Here is a 20,052-nt window from a genome sequence, read left to right on the forward strand (position 1 = left end):
TCAAACAAGTTCCCCTCCTAATTTCATTCCGGAAGACTAGCGTTTGTAATAATGTAACAAGGAGTGGAAGTGAAAGCGGCGAACGGTACGGTAATTGCTAAGTCTTGGTAATGGCGCCAGTAAAAATTTATTGGCATTTAGTTTAAACTGCGCTATTAGGAGGTGACAATTGTTTGATTAGCTTGATGACTATTTGTATAGCGATGAGACTCATTTAGTTGCAAATGAACAAACCACAGTGAACAAGCACTTCCCTTCAGAAATTAGGAGCTTTGTGGGATGATAAAATTCAACCTTAAAATTACCTCACCTGCTTGCTCTTCCACTCAGACATACATATTTATTTAATTATATATGCATGACATTATTTAATTATAAATCCGAGAGAAACGCTGAGAAGGATTAACAAAACTTCTTTCCTTATCTTCTAAAATTAGCTTAAGGATAATGTGAGTACTTGGGAACATGGAGTCCAACCTAATATTCACTGTCCAACACTTTTATAGTTGGCGAAATAAAAATACATGTAAAAGATATATAAAAAATCATAAAGAAATATGAAATTGTGTTTTTACATTCACTTATCGATGTGAGTATTGAGATTGTGAAAAATTTTGAATTTTAGTTTTCAACAAAAACATTTTTTGAGGTTCCTTAAGTCACAATAACGAAGTCCTACAAAGTGGTATGCGTGTGACCAGTCAAGCTCAACAATCACAAGTCGAACCAAACTGAATTTAAATATTAAGGTAATCTGTATGCCTGGGATGTCACAGTACATTTTTTCTAAAAAATCGGCTCAGACGGCTTAAACACAGTAAATGAATGAACAATTAAGTGGGCGTAACAGTAAGTTTTATCTTCATTCAAATAGTCTAAAAGGACTTAAATGGAGAATTTTTCTAAAGTACCTTTAATTTCACTTATTCAATATAAATAATCGGTTCTCATTATTAGCAATAGCGAACAATGGATAAATTCAAAATATTAACGAATTTGATAAATAATTAAAGGAGAATAGAAGGGAAATGTGAATTCGGATTGAAAAAGCCGAGACCGCCCGATCTCTTCCGATTATATGTTTTTTATCCGATGGCAGGGTGAAAGTTAATATTCGTTAATTTCACCTCTATAAATCTCATAGTTGTGTAAGATTTTACCAGATTTTATATTAATTTTTCCTACAATGTGACAACGCGGGTTTTCAAATTAGAATTTTTTTTTCTACAAATTTGATGCATCCATATTCTTAGCAAAAATTACACAAGTGTTCATGACATTGGATTCAGAACGAACAATTGTTTTAAAAATACTAAATTTTGAGAAATTTGCTCAAAAAATATGGTATACAAAGTCTCCATTGTGCTTAACAGGTTATTAAACTGGCCTACTAATATATAAATTAAAACAAAAAAAAATGAGTCAAGTGATTTAAAGTACAGTCATATATGTTCTTACCATAGGCCATTAGTCAATATCCATGGTTTAATACAGATAATTAATTCTATAAATGACCTGACGAATTTATATTGGTACACCGGCGAAATAACTTATTTTATGATTGTTTTATATCTAGGTAAATATACTTTATATCTAACAGGAATATTTAGTTTTTGTTGCTATCAATGCTTTATAATGACGATTAAACCCGCAAGCTACGTTAGAGACACATAAGTAAGGTAATTATTTTCATAAATTAGGAGAAAAAAATAAATTCTTGATAACAGTAAATCTCCTTATGTATGAATATACATAATTGAATAATTTCATACGATAATATTTTAACGTGTTGGAATTTGGCCTACGTTTATTTTTAATCCGCTTAAATGGTTTTCAAGGAAATTTTTTTTCTATCTAAAACATCGCCCCGAAAATGCTGCATTGTATTGTCTGCTGTACCTACAATATTAAATTCAATAAAGCTTAGAAGATCATTGTGATGGTTTCTTCTATCATTTCAATCCGATGTAATTCACCATTAACACAGTGTTATTTTATAATCCACTCCTCATTCATTTGATTCGAGTGGTAAAACCTTTTTGTGGCTCAAGCACTAGGAATTGCGCACACTGAAGAATCGCCTATGATGATAAATAATATCCCAGAGCGTGGGAGGTATTCAAGTTCTTTCCAGTGTGAAACTAATTCGTTTGGTTCATAAAAGCCTCCCACGAGAGCTTTTGTTGGAGAAAGCTTAAATAGGTCGCTAGCTCTTAGGAACACAACTTTCAAAAACCTGCAACAACGTCTCGCACTTGTATATATAATTTTGTTAATCATGCTAATATTATAAAAGATCATTATTTTTCATAAAAACCATTTATATAAAATAACAAGCGAGAAAAATGCTATATTAAAATTGTGGTACTGCTCACTGCGTCTTACACAACTTAACATTAGAACAAAACAATTTGTTTCTTAAATCTATCTATAAATAGTCATAGTGTAAAAATTTGAATTATATCATTTTTGTGATACATGATTTTTTTTATTGTTTTTGTTCTTTTCCCCTAACATATTTTTATTTTCTTTCTAATCCTTTATCATTCTTTATGTCCATTATTTTCATTTTTCTCTCATACCCAAATAGGACTTTTTTTCTTCATCTAACACAGTACAGAATTATAATCAACATTATAATAAATAATAAACATTTTAAATATAACCAATATATATATATATATATAAACCCAATATTGTCGTCCACAAATATATTAAATTTAAATTCAAAATAGCACTATATACAAAAATATAAATACATTAAACTGAAAGTAATAAATATAAAAGTGATAATTATAAGAATATACCAATATTAAAAAGGTTAATAAATATAAAAATAATAAACATAAATTTAATAGATATACACATAACAAATATAAAACTAATTAATATATAATTAAAAAATACATAAAACAATATATAAATAAACTGTACAGTATATAAAAATAGTTAAATAATTGCTTTTTACGATTTATCTTTTGGGTCAAACCCTCACCATTGAAGAATGGTGCCAAAACTGGAGGATTAAAATAAATTCCAATAAATCCCACCAAATCACATTTACCCCTCGACGTAAACCCATGACCTCTTGCCCTACAGTATCCTTTAATAATACCCCACATATTCCTGTCGAACAGATCCGTTACTTAGGACTACATCTCGACAAACGACCGACATGGAATCCTCATACAAGACTAAAAAGACAAGAAACTGCTTGTAGATTCCGCCTATTGCAACATTTACTAGTCAAACGGTCTAAATTGCCAATCCATTACAAAAGACTGATCTACATTAATATTATAAGGCCTATCTGGACATGTTGAGCTGTGGGGCTCCACTAAACCATCAAATTCCTCCAGAATCCAATCCTTACAGTTCAAAATCCTTCGTAAAATCCTTAATGCTCCTTACTTTGTCACAAATCAAGTCATCCATCAGGACCTCAATGTTCCATATGTTGCCGATTTGGCCAGAAACAGATACCGTTCCTTCCATAAAAAACTTCTAAACCACCCAAATCCACTTGTTTCAAACCTGGCTTCTTCTTCATTACCTAATAATCCTCCTAGGCGTCTGAAAAGAAGATGGCCTCGAGATCTTCTCCTTTAGAAATGTTATTGGAGTTCTATCAGTGGGTAGATTCTCCACATGTTTGTATCATGTCACCTACAGCAAATTTACTTGTTGTATATATGTGTATACAGTTGTAAATAACAATAAATAAATTATTTAAAAAAAAAAAAAATCTTTTGGGTCCCCAGGGACCCCTCTATCACACGATTTTATGAAGAGTTCAAATGGCTTTACCCCTCCTTCCGTCGTAAACATTTTTTTGGTTCCATCCGCTGCCGGTTATCCAATCCCGTCATCCATTATACATCTCTGATATCATTCAATTTAATTCCTCAGTGCATTCCTGCAATACCCGCTTACGACCTTCAGACTTATTTGTAACTGCCCATGGAACCGAAGCCTTTGGTAGATCTTTCCTCATCCGTTCCTCTTCCCTATGGAATTCTATTCCCTCCTTTATTCGTAGCTCTAATACCCTTCCAATCTTTAAATCCCGCATCTTCTACCACCTTCTGTCCACCCAATTCCGGAAGAATTACAATTGAAAGTTTCAAATAAGGTTTATATATTTTATGTAGTTAATGTTTTAGATTTATGTTTATACTTATAAATATGTATATCAGCAGAATTTGTACCTTTCCATTTATTATTTTTAGTTTAATTGTATTTGATTTTTTATCATTTTTCTTCTTTTTATTTATTATCAGAAGTGTTAGTCATCTTATATTTTATGATATGACATACTATTTTATTTCATTTATTCTATTCTCATTTTATATATTCTTATAATAATTTTTTTCATATATTTAAAAATGTTCGCACTATATGTGCAGTGTCCAAGATAACTGACTGTTGAGCCTCTCTTAGCACGTCTATAGGCACTCCCAGATCATTCACGCCTGCCACTGTTAGAGATATTATGAATGGAGTAGTGGTAACATGTTCCAATTTATATATTTCTTTCAATTCTATCGCCAATTCCTGGTATTTCCTCACTTTTTCTCCCACAGTGGAGCTTATATTATTATCGTTGGGGATCCCAACATCATTAAGTTCCGCTTTCTTTTTTCTTAGGTCTAAAAGCTGGTTGTCTGGCTTATTATGGCGTACTGTATGGTCTGCAATAATTGATTTATCCCAATATAGCCTGAGAGAACCTTTTTGGAGGAGTTTATTTGGGTGGTACTTGTAATAAGGGCATTTATCTTCAATTAGGTTGTACTTCACAGCCAGAGCCTGATGCAAAATTTTGGCCACATTGTTGAGCCTCTGCAGATATTCAGTACCAGCCAGCACTCCACATCTTCCAGTGATATGATGGATTGATTCGAGCGTTACTGAGCATAATCGACACTTATCTGGTGTTGTGTCTTTTAACAAATGCTTCCTATATGATCTCGTAGCAATCACTTGATCTTGAACCACAAATCCCTCTGTCTCGGAGAATAGCCTTCCAGCTTTTAACCATTCAAGTGATCTCTCTTTGTCTATGGAGGCTTCGTTCTGTTGGCTATAGAATCTCCCATGCAGAGACTTTCTTTTCCATTCTGCCAGTCGCTCATTTTGTGATACGATTTTTGATTCAACACCTTTGCTCAGATTAAGTGCGGTTGAACCAGAGTCCATCCTTATGATGGCGAGATAAACTCCTGTTGTTTTTGAGAGACCATTGCACTATGCCGAAGCTATAACTAAGAGCTGGTATAGCCCAGGTGTTGATGGCCTTGATTTTTTGCTTCCCAGTTTGTTGGGTTTTGAGCACTTTTCGTTGCTTAATTTTGAGCATTGTTAAAAATTCTTGTTGCATATCTTTTCGAGATATTTTAAGATGCTTATTATTATTATTATAGACATGACCTCCTCTGAGACATCACCATCCTCATCTGTCACCATGCATGTGACGGTGGATGATTCTCAGAAAGTCCAGGTTTATATTTCTGCTATTTTTCCAACATCCTTAATATCAATACTGTATTTCTCTATGAAGCTCCTTTTCGTGCTTGGTATAATTCAGCAAACTCCAAACCAGATGCCTCAAATAAAATATTATATTATAGAGCCAATATCAAACATTGGACTAATTATATGGATATTTGTCCCCTCCATAACTCAGAAAATATATAATTTAGAAAAATAAATTGTACGATCACTTCCTTGGGAAAAATTGATCATAAAATATAAATAATCAGTTGTAATCCTAACATAAATTCCAAAGATTTTTTTGTATAAAACTTATTATTTTTCTTTTCAAAAATTCATACCCTTTATTTGTCTTTTTTATTCATTATTTCATATGAACGTTTTGGATTATTCGGGACATTATCAAGTTCTAAAATAAAAATATTTACTTTATATATAATCTTCACACTTTCTTGAGACTGGTTATTATTGTTTTAATAAATAAATTTTATCCAATTTTAGTCTCAAAACAATTTATTTTTTTATAAGTCCGACGTTTCTGCCAATTCGGCCATCCTTAAGGACAATTTTAATATAATTCTAGAACCATATCCATTTTTAAAAACTCTAAGTAGGGCTATTATACCCAGGCCGTTAGTTCACAATTAACCTATTTTGTTAATTCTTTACATATCAAATTGAAACTTTTAATCACACTCAACCTTCTCTATTATAATTTAACATTTAATATTGTTGTTTTAAATTATAATAAAGGTTGACTGTAATTAAAAGTTTTAATTTTTAATTTAATGTGAAGAATTAACAAACTAGGTTAATTGTGAACTTAAATTAATGACCTAGGCATAATAGACTGCAAGAGTAATTTAAAAATGATTTGATTCCAAAATTGTATTATGATTGTTCTTGAGGGTGGGGAAATCGTCCGAAACGTTGGAGAGAATAAAATTTATTTATTTAAAAAAAATTACATTAAATTGTTTTACTATTAATATACAATTACATGCAAAATATTTTATATAGAATTTTAATGAAACAATTTTTCACACATTTACGTAAAAATACTTTAATATTTAACTAAATATACATCTGATTCACTAATTTATAACCATTTACAAATCTAAAACTTTTTGATATTTTAAATGGATATATATTAGTGAAGTGGGTGTATATGTATTTAAATATTAAATTATTTATGTTAATAGTAAATATTTTAATTTTAGGACATGATAATGAACGCTGTTCAGATGACAAAATGAATAAAGAAATAAAATAAAGGGTACAAATTCCTGAAAAGAAAAAAAAATGTTCTTTAATTTTAAAAATTATTTTTCGCTAAAAGTGGACTTAACGGTATTTGATTCTAAACGACACTGCTACTCGCTATTAACGTTGAACACAATTTAATGGACTTTTTTGATGAGAAGTGAATAAAAGTGCTTCTTACTTCCGTGCCACTAATCTTTCAGAAGGAACGAAAGAATGAACAGTAAAAAAGATAAAAGCTTTTGTGTCTCTCTCTCTCAAAAAAAACCGATGGTAGCAGCTTTATGACAAGTCAGCTTCATATCCTAAATGTCTGATATATTCTTGACTAAAATATGTTAAATTTATTATCGCTATAAAACATATTCCGATAAAAAACTGGTTTAAAGAAAAAATATATTATTATATATTTTATTGTAATATATAACAGTCTTCGCAATGTTCGTGATTGCTAGATTTAGGGATTTTTTTTTTATTTAAAATACTTTTTATTTATTAATAAATATTACAATCTTCCAAACAGTCAATGATCAAAATTGTATCAACAACTCAAATTTGTCCTATAAACCGAGTAAAACATTTTATAAAACTTAATCTATCAATTTTTTTCTATAGTATCATTTGTTTTCTTCATATTTGTTTAAATATTCAATATATCTTGCTTTAATATTCTAAATATTTTTTTAGTAATCTAGTAGTTGTCCATTGCTATAATTTGATTATTCTTAATTACAGACATTAAACCTTTTGAACATATACGCCTATGGTTTATTAAAATTATAAAGCTTTTAAAAAACCTTTTTTACAAAGATAATAATATGTCCATTCGTATATGAACATTTGGCAATGAATTACGAGGTTTAAAAGATATAGACTACGAAGTTGGACAAGGGACTAAATTTTTATTTAGTAGTAATTTTAACTATAAAAAGGATTAATAAAATAAAATTGTTGTTGAAAAATAATGAGGACAATAATACATAAGCAATGAAATCCCAGATTATTTAAAATTAAAAATTTATCCTAAATTAGAAAAAAAAATGTGATATATTTACATCATTACATAAAGCATTTTAAAATAAGATTTTAAATTAAATTATTATGAATAATATGAATACGTAGGATTGATGAGTGCTTATATCCTCAGTCGGCCTTAATTCGCGTATGACCTTAGCTAATGAACAAGAAGAGATAAGAGATTTGAGCTTTGATTGAAACCACAAAAAGCTTTCTGAGGCACTTTCGCTACGTATAGCCTTTCTTCCTAGTAAATCATGTTCATTCACTGAATATATTCGGTTCTTTATCAGATGATAATGAGTTCTACATCAGTTGTAAGCTGTAAAAAATAAAAAGAACTGTTTCTTTTAATATTTTTCTTCTTACATTTTGCTATTTTTTCTGATCAGATATTTAATATTTTTTAGTAGCAGATTTTGGAATAATATTAAATAATTTTATCTGAGAATTTACAAAACTTTTTTTCTTTATATACACTTACACGTCCGAAAAATACTTTTTTTGTAGGGTTCGTCATAATTTTAAAAAGTTCTGGCCATTATCCAGAAGTTCTACCACACCTTAATGATCTGATACTTCGGAACTGTTCCAAATCCTTTCCCCTCAATAGCTGTAGGATATACATTGACAAACTATAGAAAAACTTTTAAGCTGTGCTCTCTTACGATAATTGATCTTTTTTTCTTACAAGAATTATAAATTAGTAAGCTTTATTAAACACAAACGTACATGTATAAAAGTCAGAGCTATATAAAATTTTATAATTATGCCAAGTTTCTTATAGAACATTTTTTTCTTTTTATTTCTTAATTATCTTGATGATTTTTACATGTTTGTTTTAACATTTTGTAATTTTTTTTTTTTAACAGTTGATTTATCAGGGACAATAAAAGAAGGAGAGAGTATGTCTCGTGCAAAAGGGGTGATAACTATGTACTATGCTTTAACCTTTGAACAATCAACAAATAAAAAGCTATTGTTATGTAATTAAATAATGAAAGAGAAAATAACAAACGAGAACGAATGATATTTATACAATACTTAAAATAAATAATTGACATTTACTGAAAAAGCAATTTGAGAAAATAAAGAGATAAAATAAATAAATAATAACGATAATAATAAAAATAAATTGTATTCATCAGTAATATTCCTAGTTAAATCCGATCCTGAAAGATAATTTATGATTAATTCTTACATAGTGAAATTACAACATAACTAAAAAAAATATAACAATAAAACAAAAAAAATAAATAAAGAGAACAAACCCGACTATAAAAGAATTTCTGTTTCAGATTCAAAGAGAGCTAAAACAAAATTTCCAAAAGCTAAAAATTGATTTTAGTATTCCGAAACAGAAAAAATGAACATAAAATTATTATATTTTTTTTTTCAGATTCATTTATTTTAACACAACACCTCCATCCATTCATCTCTTCAATTGTAAAATGTGATGTAATCCTTATTTGATTTCATATGGTAATATAGAAATTACATTTAGAAAATTTAGAGGATACCATTTTACCATGATTGGGGGGAGGGGTAATGTTTTCATTTTTTGGGACCTTCACAGAAATAAAATCCGACCTCTGAGACCGGATTCGAATCTGCGCAGCTGCAGTCACAAGCCAGACAAAGTTGGTGCTTTAACTCACACGGCAACGAACGACTCTTGAACGTAAACACTGATCACACTACCACATTGTATGATTCTTAGTAAAGAAGGGTGGTGGATCCTCATGATGGGAGTTATATAAGGACCATACTCTTCTTGAAATTAAATTAAATTAAATCTGTACCTTTACAAGCCATGAAAGGTCAGGAGTGCAGTATTTTGTAAGGAAGTACTGTTTCTAGACCAACGGTTGTGCAAGGAGGTGATTTGGTCAGAATCACTCTTGACTGCCAGATTTTTACCCAATTAAGGGTACTAACTCCAAGAGGCTGGGTGAACCCGGAGGGCTCCTGAACCCATAGGGCTGACTCAACGGCTACAGGTAACAGATAATAATTATCTGCCACAGCCCGGATTCAAACCCTGGTCCTTGGAGTTAGTAGTCCATTGACCTCCTCTGGAAATAATTATTGAAAAAAGTACGGCTAAGTTTGAAATAAACCTAACTGCGCTTAAGTAACTATGAAAATTCCTTCTTTTTTTTATATTTTCCCAGTAAAAATATCACTTAAAATTTTTAAAACATACATTAAGCAATACATTGTAAAATATGTTTGTCAACCGTAATTATATAATTGTCAATCTTAACTACATTTTAACTTAAATTAAAATAAAATAAGTGCCAAACTCCTTTTGTCTTATTATTATTTTCTAAACCTGATGAATATTCAAAGATTATTTTTATAGTCCAGTACAAACATGCAAAATCATTGCATAATCTACGGATATTTTAAATTCTTTGGTCAACTTAATAATCCCCTCCCTCACCCCAACGAAAAAGTTCTTAAAATCAAATAGTACTTTCTTCTAATTACTGAATAATTTCTAGCCCTTCATAATATTTAGAGATACTTTTTTGTATGTTTATATTAATAATTAATGATTCAATTGGCACTTCTATCAAATAAATCATTGACAGCGAATGGCTGTCAGTTTCCCCAACGGAACCTCGTGCCTGTCCTCCTTCCAACTTGCCAGAGCCCCATAGGCCCTCACCCCAGTGGTCAGCCAACCCCGCGAGAGGGATTGTACCTCTCCATCATCATTAGTCTGTTATTCTCCTGTGTACACCACAGACGTCCTTGCATTGTGCCCGCCTTGTTTTGCGGCTGTCGGCTTGGCAGTACTCATTCACTATGTCTCCTCACAATGCGAGCCCTCTAAACACAATTGTCTATTCTGTCTCTTCTCAATAAATCAACCTAAACAACTTAACCAATCTTAGCAGTTTAAGTTACAACTAAATTTAAAAAGAATTGGCATATTCAATCTAATTTTGCACGACTGATTAGAATAATAATAAAATCGCTATTAATTGATTGATAAAAAACGCTGTCCACCAAGCGTGTAATTGTAATAAATGAAATAAAAATATCTTTATTGTTCTGGGATTGTAGTCTATTTAACAAAAATATAAATAGTTCCAACCATAATTATTTAACATTTATTCAACCCAATGTTAGCCTATGACCATGGTTTCCTATTCGTTATTAAGATTTAACTACCGGTTGTAAAATAAGTTCGAACCATTTTTTACTGCCGATTTAAAAAAACTTCAAATTCTTGTAAATATTTTAAATCAATTATATATGACCCATTTTGATTTATGACACGTTGCCATCTTTTAGATAATTTTTTAATTTTCCCACCCGGAACTTCTCAGATTTTTGCGTAATGAACTCATCTATGTGTGTTTTGCAGGCCTCGAGTGAATTAAAGTGTTTCCCTTCCAGAGAGTTTTTAAGAGCCTGAAATAAGTGAAAATCTGGTGGGACAAAGTCTGGTAAATAGGGTGAGTGGGGGATCACATCTCAGCCAAACTCCTATAATTTCTGCTGGGTAGGCAAAGACACTTGAGGCCGAGCGATATCGTGATGGAAAACTGTGGCTTTGCGATTAGCCAACGCTGGACGCTTTTACTCTACTTACTCCCGCTGCCTTTTAATTGATCCAACTGGGCACAGTATACTGCAGAATTATTGGTGTGGTTGGACGAAAGGAGCTCAAAATAAAGGACAACTTATAGTACAAGAGGCCAAGAGAAGAAAAAGTCGGCCAAGTAAAGGTAGGGGGAATAAAAAATTGCGTCTGTTTCAAAGCAATAAAAAAAAAAACTAATTTTTCATTCGGAGCATTATATCTCAAAAAGTAGGAACAACACAAGAAAACATAAGAGAACGTCATTTAAAGAAGAGCAAATTTGCTAAAATATGAGCCCTAATAGAGTTATTTACGTTTAATAGTCTTCGAGATACAGATTTTTAAAAATCAACATTTCATAAAAATGTTATATGGGATGTACTGAAAGATCTGTAGTGAGTGAATTGATTTTGAAAAATCTATATCTCATTTGACGTACAGATGTCTATTAGCACTCAAATCAAAGCTAGTTTAATGAGCTATAATATATTTTATGATGTTTATCTTCGTAGGAGTAATAGTTTACATGAAATTTGCTAAAATAAATTGATTTATAGTTGTTCGGACAAATTTTCATTTGCCAAATTTATACTCATATGTGAATATCATAAAAACTACTGGCCCTATGAAAATAAGTGTAATAAACTACTTTATAGTAAGTTAAATTTACTTTATTTTAAGTGTTGGCAGACATATGTGCGTCTTATGGATCTAGAGATATTTTTTTTCAAAAATCCAATATTTTATACGAACAACTATAAATTAACATTTTGTGAGTTTCTTTTATCAAATATCATTTGTATCATTTTGCAGTAAATTTAACTAGCTTTAATTTGAGTGCTGGAAGTCCAATGGTTTCTGGAATGAAGTTTTTCATAAATCAAATTTATTGCCCGAACAACTATAAATCAATTTATTTTAGCAAATATCATGAAAATCCTATGAAGGTAAAGGTCATCAACTTATTTATAGTCCATTAAACTAGCTTTAATTTGAGTGCTAATAGACATCTGTACGTCTCATAGTTATGATATATAGATTTCTCAAAATAAATTAGCTAACTACTAACTAATCTTTCAGAAGATTTTTAAGAAATTTTGCTTTTTAAAAAGCTTTATCTCGAGAAATGGCTCTTTTAGGGCTAATATTTCAGCAAATTTACTCTTCTTTAAACAATGTACTCTTGTATTTTTGTAGTTTTGTTGGCAGTTTTTAAGATATAGAGCTCCGAATGAAAAATTAATGTTTTTTTAAGGTTGTGAAACAGCCGCCATTTTTATTCCCCCTACCTATACTTGGCAGACTCATCAATTTTGACTAGTAATTATACATAGTTTTCATTAAAGTAATCAAAAATTGGGGTGAGATAACTGCCTTTTTTTCTTCCTGGCTCTTGTACTATTACCATTCCCACCAAATGCCCAGCATAACCTTTTTTGGTTATGTAATCCTGCTTTTGGAGTCGTTAACGGCGGGTCACATCGTTTTCCCTAGGACTTTTTCCGTCCAATATTATTGTACAGGACCCACTTTTCATCCCCAGTTATTATTTTTTTTAAAATGGATCATTAACATTACGTTTCAGGAGGAAATCGGTAATGGATATGCGGTCCAATAAAGTCTTTTCCGTCAAACTGTGAGGAACCCCAATATCACTTCGAGAAACTTATCCCGCAGCCCCCAAATGATTTGAGACACTTGCATAAAATATGTTAAGCGTTTCTGCGGTATTCTGTGTCGTATAGTCAAGATTGTCTGTGATCAATGCTTGAATTTATTCACTGTTGTTGAAGTACGACCCCAGAGCTTTGCGTCTTCCAAGTCAAAATTTCCGGTTCTGAACCGAGCAAACCTCTAACGGATGGTGCTTACTCCTAAGTCATCATTGCTATACAAACTGCAAATTTATTAACCGTCTGTGCAGCGGATTTACTTTTTCATAAATAAAAAATCATTAAATGAATTATTTTTCTCTTCCATTTTGAGCAAGCAAAATACCACTTAAAGATAAGGAATCTCGGTTAAACTTAACTAATCTTTTTTTTAGAATATGTAAACATTATTGAGGAAGTAAACATGATAATAAACACAGAGAGGATTAAATTGAAATATTCAAAAACGCTACGAACTTATTTTACAACCCAATATAATGCTAAATAAGAAAAACATGTCAATATTAACAAGTCTACATGGTCGTACAAATCAGGGACGAACATCAATTATAGGCAAAAGTTATCTGCAAAACATTATTTTAATCGTAACATAATTCATTGTTTATGTAATATCATCAACAAATTTAGAATATACCTCTAAAAATTAATATTATACATTAGGTTACGTTTGATTCATTCCGTTAATAAACAACGTGACAATGATAATAACGACATGACTATGGCTGTATAGGAAGTTTTGGAAAAGTTGAAATCTTAGGTCAAACAAAAAATAGAAAGTGACAAAAATATCCATAAAAATCAAATGTAGCTGAGAGTTGGGTGTAACGGGATACAGAGGCGGGAAGTGGGCGAACTTTGGACTTTAGATTTAGATAGATTGAAATAGTTCGATCCCATCGAATAATAATAATTTCTGTTAGGGATGGAAGAAATCACTGTGACTTTAGCTAGGTGTAGAATTTTGGAATGAAGGAGATACTCAGTTTTTAACTAACCAAAGATTGAATTTCAATCGAAGTGAGAGAAAATAGTGATGAAGCAAAAATTGAGCATTTTTGTATAGAACGACGATGTCTAAATTAGAGGGACCTTCTTAAGTAGAGCATTAAATGACTTATTAGTTCGAAAATGTGGTCTTTCTAGAAAAGAACTTGACTGAAGTTGATACCAAGGTTTATAATGGAGGAACGGTTCCTGTTCTTATTTCGAGTGGGTTTAAATTTCATAGAATATGATTCATATGCAGCAACACTTTATCGATTACGATTTTTTTTTCTTTTTATCAGGCATGTAGGCCAAAGGTTGTACTGCGTATGTTTATGACTAACTGCAATCATTCGGTAAAATACACATCAGCCTACTGATTAAGCACTTCATCATTTTTCACTTCTTGTAAAAATGTTGGATACCAATGAACAATATTCTAAGAAAATAACCGCCACCTGAACTAAGAATAATGATATAACATATGATATAAATGTTTATTTAACTTTAAAAATTCTTTATTAAGATATTTCAAATCTATTTATAAAACTGAATCCAAAATAAGAAAAAACAAAACTCAGATTTAAAGTATTGCTACAGGAAAAAATTGTGTTTCATTACAACTATCAGAAAAGTACAATATAATTAATTATGCCATTGCGACACGAAATTAAGAACATATCTATTTTTTATTTACTAAGCATATTTCTTTGTTTAAAAAAATTTAATAAATGGAAAAATATTTTATGATTTAAAAAAAAAACACACCTGTCCAGCTCAGATAATATGTTTACAATGACTTTTACAACTTTTGAATATTTGACAAACTTATCTCAATCAAAAATTTACTCAATTTTCCATCGACTTTGAGGTTTTATTTTATAACTGACGAGTTAACATGGCAAAAACAGTACGTCACAGGCAAAAATTTCTGCAAAAGGCAACTAAATAAGGTATAAAACAAGATTTTCTTTTTACAGAACAAACGAAAAAATTGTGTTTAGTGAAGCTTCAGCCAATTTACTTACCATTTTTAATACCATTGCCCTGATTGCTTGTCTTTTCAATTAATAAACGAAAATTCGATAACTTTTTACTTACTGTCCTCTCACGCTAACACCTCAATTGTTACCAGAATCTCTCCTGTGAATATTTCAATAAAATGGCAGATAGGATAGTTGGCCAGTGCTATAGAACATATTTTATTGATTAGGTATCGTGTGAAATTATAAAATAATAATGTTAGAAAAATAAAGCACATATAAAAATAAATGACAAGTGTAGGTGGAAAGTATGGAATATGATTATGGTGGATATGATGGAAAAATCCTAAAGTTTAGATAAGTTCTATAAAGTTGGATAGAGTTAACGAAAAATCTACTTGAAACTTTTTAAGTACCTATTGTATTATCTATCTGTAAAAAATTTAAGTAAGATTACATTGCCGGCCGGCTTTTCCCGGTCGAATCGGATACGTCTACTTTTCCTTTTTTTCTCCTTCAGTTGTTTATAATATTCTTAATTATTTTGTATTTATCCATTTTTTATTATTATTTACAACAAGTACTGTTTTTATTTTTATAATAATACGCACTTTAGTGGACGATTTAAAAAATAAGTCATTTAAGCCCAGTCAGATTATTTCAATGAGGATAATGCTTAGCTAATATTAAAAGTCATGTAATTATTGAATTACATGCTGAGATTAATAAAAATTGTTACAGCCATTTTTTAAAAAATCGATAAAATTTTAATATCCATAATTTTGCACAACCAGTCAGACGTTTTTATCTAGAAAAGTTGCTGTTCCATTCCAGGCATAGGCCAGCCTTAAATATATAATTTTCGTTTCGTACGACTTTTCATTTTTGAGCCAGACCGTTCACAGAAACACACACGAGACTATTTTGTAAGACTTTGGAATTAATCCTGGACTAATTTCGGCTAAGGAAACCTCATTACAGTGAATCAATTCTAGTTAAATTCTTTTTTAAACATTAAATCAACATACTTCAATTATTGTGTTTGCTGTTTGCTTCGGATCCTACATCCTATTGAATTAACTTTCGTCCTAAAATACAGAATTAATAAAAGTACTCAGAAATGAACCATTGATGAAAAAGAAAAAAAAAAACTTAATTTAAAAAGCAAGAAGATATCTTTAAAATTCATGAGTTTTCCTCTTTTGAATAATTTACTTTATAATGCTCATTACAGGCATTGAAACAATTTATACTTGCAGTAATAGTAATAATAATATTTTATTTACAAAAAGTTACTAAAAATTGAGCTAGAATAATCATGATGTAAAATGAATCATTAAAATTAAAAGTTGTAGATAACAGAAAGTCTGTAGAAAATCAAATAATCGGAAAAGAAAATTAGGTTTTTGAAATTTGATGATAAATGTAATAAAAATTTACATGCAAGCAGTTTTTTTGATGGTTTGGATAATGCGAAAGAATAACGTCCAAACGTTAACAATATGGGAAAATCAAATAATAAAGTGAAAATCGGAAGTCTAAAATTACTCTCTAATTCAAATCAAATATCTATTTTAAGCCATGAGAGAAATGTAACCTAACCCACTGCTGTTACCACTATCAAATTGGATGGCACATCTTTGTTGTTTTAATAAAGTTTTTCCCCTCCAAGCCATATATTTACTTTGTTCTTCCATGTTACAGCTCGAATTGGAAGCAGACAGTTGCAGCGGCTTAGGCCCGAAGAACGAGCGGGATGCATCAGAACACTGGCTGAACTGTTGATTTCTAAACAAGATGAAATTCTTTCGGCCAACTCCAAAGATCTTGCTGAAGCCGTGAAAGCCAACACACCACAACCGCTCATCAACAGACTGTCTCTTAGCCCTTCTAAGCTCAAATCACTCGCTGCAGGTACGTAGATTTAGTTAAGTACTGTTCAATAATTATTGGACGAACAGCGTTTAAGATGGTGCATAATGTTAGGAAGTCAGGAGTTATATTGCTTAATACGAATACTGATTATTCCTATCAGGATACCAAATAATTTTTTTGTAACTTTTTATCCTTAAGGCAAAAATTAAAACAATTCTTATGTCACCTTTTATTTTTCTTATTTACTCCAGTATTATTAGGTGTCTCATTTTTTAAAACATATATAACAAACTTGTAACAAAATTTATAACTATAATTTTGGATGGAGTTTGACCAGTGACTTTAATAGAAAAGAAAAGATTTTAACTTTTAGTATACAACTTTTTTTTATTATTTATTTAATTTAATAGACAACTGTACAAAATAATACAATAGGTAAATATGTTGTATGTTTCATATACACTTGAAAATATTGAGAAGGAACCACCTATTGGTGGTACATCAAACATTAATTTAAATTAGAAGGTCCCGTGGCCATCTTCTTTTCAGACGCCTCGGAGGATTATCAGTGATTGTTAAGGATGAAAGATTAAGAATTAATGGGTAAGGATGGTTAAGGAGTTTGGAATGAAAAGACGCATATCTGTTTTGGGCCAAATCTGCTACGAATGGGATGTTAAGGTCTTTGAGTATAAAACTTAATGCTAAAAATAAACTTTTAGTTTTTAAATTAATTAACGTACTGACAGACGAGATTACCTTAATTCTTAAAACTAGATCAGAGATAACTAATCTTATATATACACAATAAAAATAAGATTAAGCAAACAATTTCCATGGACCACGGACAACTTTATTCTACAAATGGAACGCAGCAGCACTGGACCAGAACACCTGGCAAAAGCTGGGTGACATTGAGCTTAAGAGCCAAGAAAATAAAAGGCTTATTATATAAAATTGGACGAAGCCTTTATTCTTATAAGTAGCAGTTAAAAACTAATCCATCAACATTTGTTTGTTTGTTTTTTTGTTTAGTGGCGTCAAACTTCATTGGTCATCAACGCCATTTATATTTTATTTTGCTTATATTTGTTTAATTTGATTTTTTTTCTTCCGTTCAGTGTTATATTTTTGTCAGTAAATGTTTTGATTTTAAAAACTGGAATACTAATTCTATTGTTTTATCATCGTCTCCGAGGGTTTTTGAAATATCTGGTTTTAGTCCTAAGTAAGCTATTGAGGTGTGGTGTGATATATGGCTATTGTTGGAAAATATGGCTTATTGTTAGATTGTTGTTGCAATACTGGCAGTTCGGAGGCGTTTCTTTTATAAATTAGATAGGAGTGGGTGAGCCTCGTGTGACCTATTCTCAGCCTAGTCAGTACAACCTCCTCTCTACAGCATTTGCGACTGGAGGTACCCCAGGGCTTGACATCCTTTTTAATAATTTTTAATTTACTCATTGGTCTTTCATTCTACAAAGATTTTCATTTATCTTTGACTTCCTTTTCAAGAGGTTTGCTCATTTCTGATGGAGTTAAAATTACTTTACCCAGTCCCGGAAGAGCGAGTGCTTCGTGCACCGTGATCGGCTAGTTCATTCCCTGCGATTCCTACATGAGTTGGAACCCATATAAATGTAACTGACATACCCATATTGTGTAGAGTGTCCAAGTAAAAATGGATGCTGGAAATTTTCGAAAGCTCTGGATACATGCAATCTAAACCTGGCATTATTCTTATCTATTTATCTTATTATTATTTTTTTCTCTTTTAATAAGAACATTGTATATAGTTAGGGGTGTCATTTGTATGACTATACCCCGTTATAATCAACTGTTAAAAAGATATATATAATATAAGTTATATCAACCATACGACATCTCACGCCAAAAATATGAATAAGCCAGACCAAATATTCATAGCACATCATTCTAAAACAGTTCAACAAGTATTGAAGGAAAAATAAAGACACATTTAAACTACTTACCAGCTAATGCACAAATATTCAGACGTCGTGAAGACTAAGAAACATAAGTTGACTTAAGTAACTACCATATTCACATTTACCCCAGACCGGAGAAATGTGTACCATGTAGACGTTTGAAAAAAAAAAATTAATAGAATTTCAAAATCTCTTATCATTATGTAATTCGCATTACATCCCCTAAACTGTGAAAAAATAAAGTAAAACTGAATTAATGGGAGCTTAAAATTATTTATTGTATTTTTGATAAACAATTACTCCAGTAAATCCTAGTTTAAGTTAGAATTATGAATAATAATTCTTTAAAACTGATTTTCAACTCTTACAATATATTTATGTTAATTACTTGGTGTTAATTGGCCATGAGATTTATTCGCCTTTTTAATTCATGTAGAGTTTAATGAAACAATCCGAATTTGTTTACCCTCACGCTGTGATAAGCCCAGATAAGCCCTATACGATACAAGGGTATTTAAATACGCTGGGTGTCGTCGCCTATTGTAGGATAAAATTACAATAGCCTACCCGTGGCTATACATGAATATTCATCTCCACTGGTAACACTCGCAAGGGCCCTGCAACGTTGCCTCTCTCTTCTTTTTCGGAAACAATTGTTCTAGTAAGGCCCAGAGTCCAGCACGAAATGTAAATACGAAATTTAATGAGCGTAAATGTTGCGAACGGAATCCAACATATAAAAGAATTTCCGAAACGCTGTAAATCTTAGGTTCTGCTTAAATAAATATATGTTTACTTAAATAAATGAAAATTTTCAATCTTACGAAATATGAACAAAATGTTAACGTACGTAGATAATATATATTTTCCCCCGTCAAAGCTTTTATTTAAACAGTAGATTTATGTTGTCGCTCCTTTTGTAAAATATTCATTTTTACTTTAAACGATAATATAAAAAACGCTTTAAGTTGGTCATTAAATTAAGAATGCAATGTATTCATTGGGGTATTGTCTCTATAGTAGACAGGTAATAATATCTGAACTGTCACTGAATATTAAGCAGTTCCATTTAGTCTTTAAGTGAGTTGAATGTTTGTCTTAAGAGCTTTGTATTATTAGTAATGGACAACGTTAAAAATTATTATCTTAGTAAATTATTCATTCCACGATTTTTAGAGTAAAAAATAATTTATCTTTATATAAATTATACCAATAATTAA

General features: G+C 30.7%; 1 protein-coding gene across 1 annotated transcript in view; it reads left to right on the forward strand.

The window, feature by feature from the left end:
• P5CS (Delta[1]-pyrroline-5-carboxylate synthase) overlaps positions 1 to 20,052 on the forward strand; it is a gene marked incomplete at its 5' end in the record, with an annotated part of 157,565 nt that overhangs the window by 86,111 nt on the left and 51,402 nt on the right. Inside the window, 1 exon segment of the mRNA XM_014433225.3 lies at positions 16,716 to 16,925. Within this exon segment, the coding sequence (XP_014288711.3) occupies positions 16,716 to 16,925 (210 nt within the window).

This window comes from Halyomorpha halys, unplaced genomic scaffold (genome assembly GCF_000696795.3).
Source record: "Halyomorpha halys isolate HHAL.00 unplaced genomic scaffold, Hhal_1.1 Scaffold1170.1, whole genome shotgun sequence".
Lineage (NCBI taxonomy): Eukaryota > Metazoa > Arthropoda > Insecta > Hemiptera > Pentatomidae > Halyomorpha > Halyomorpha halys.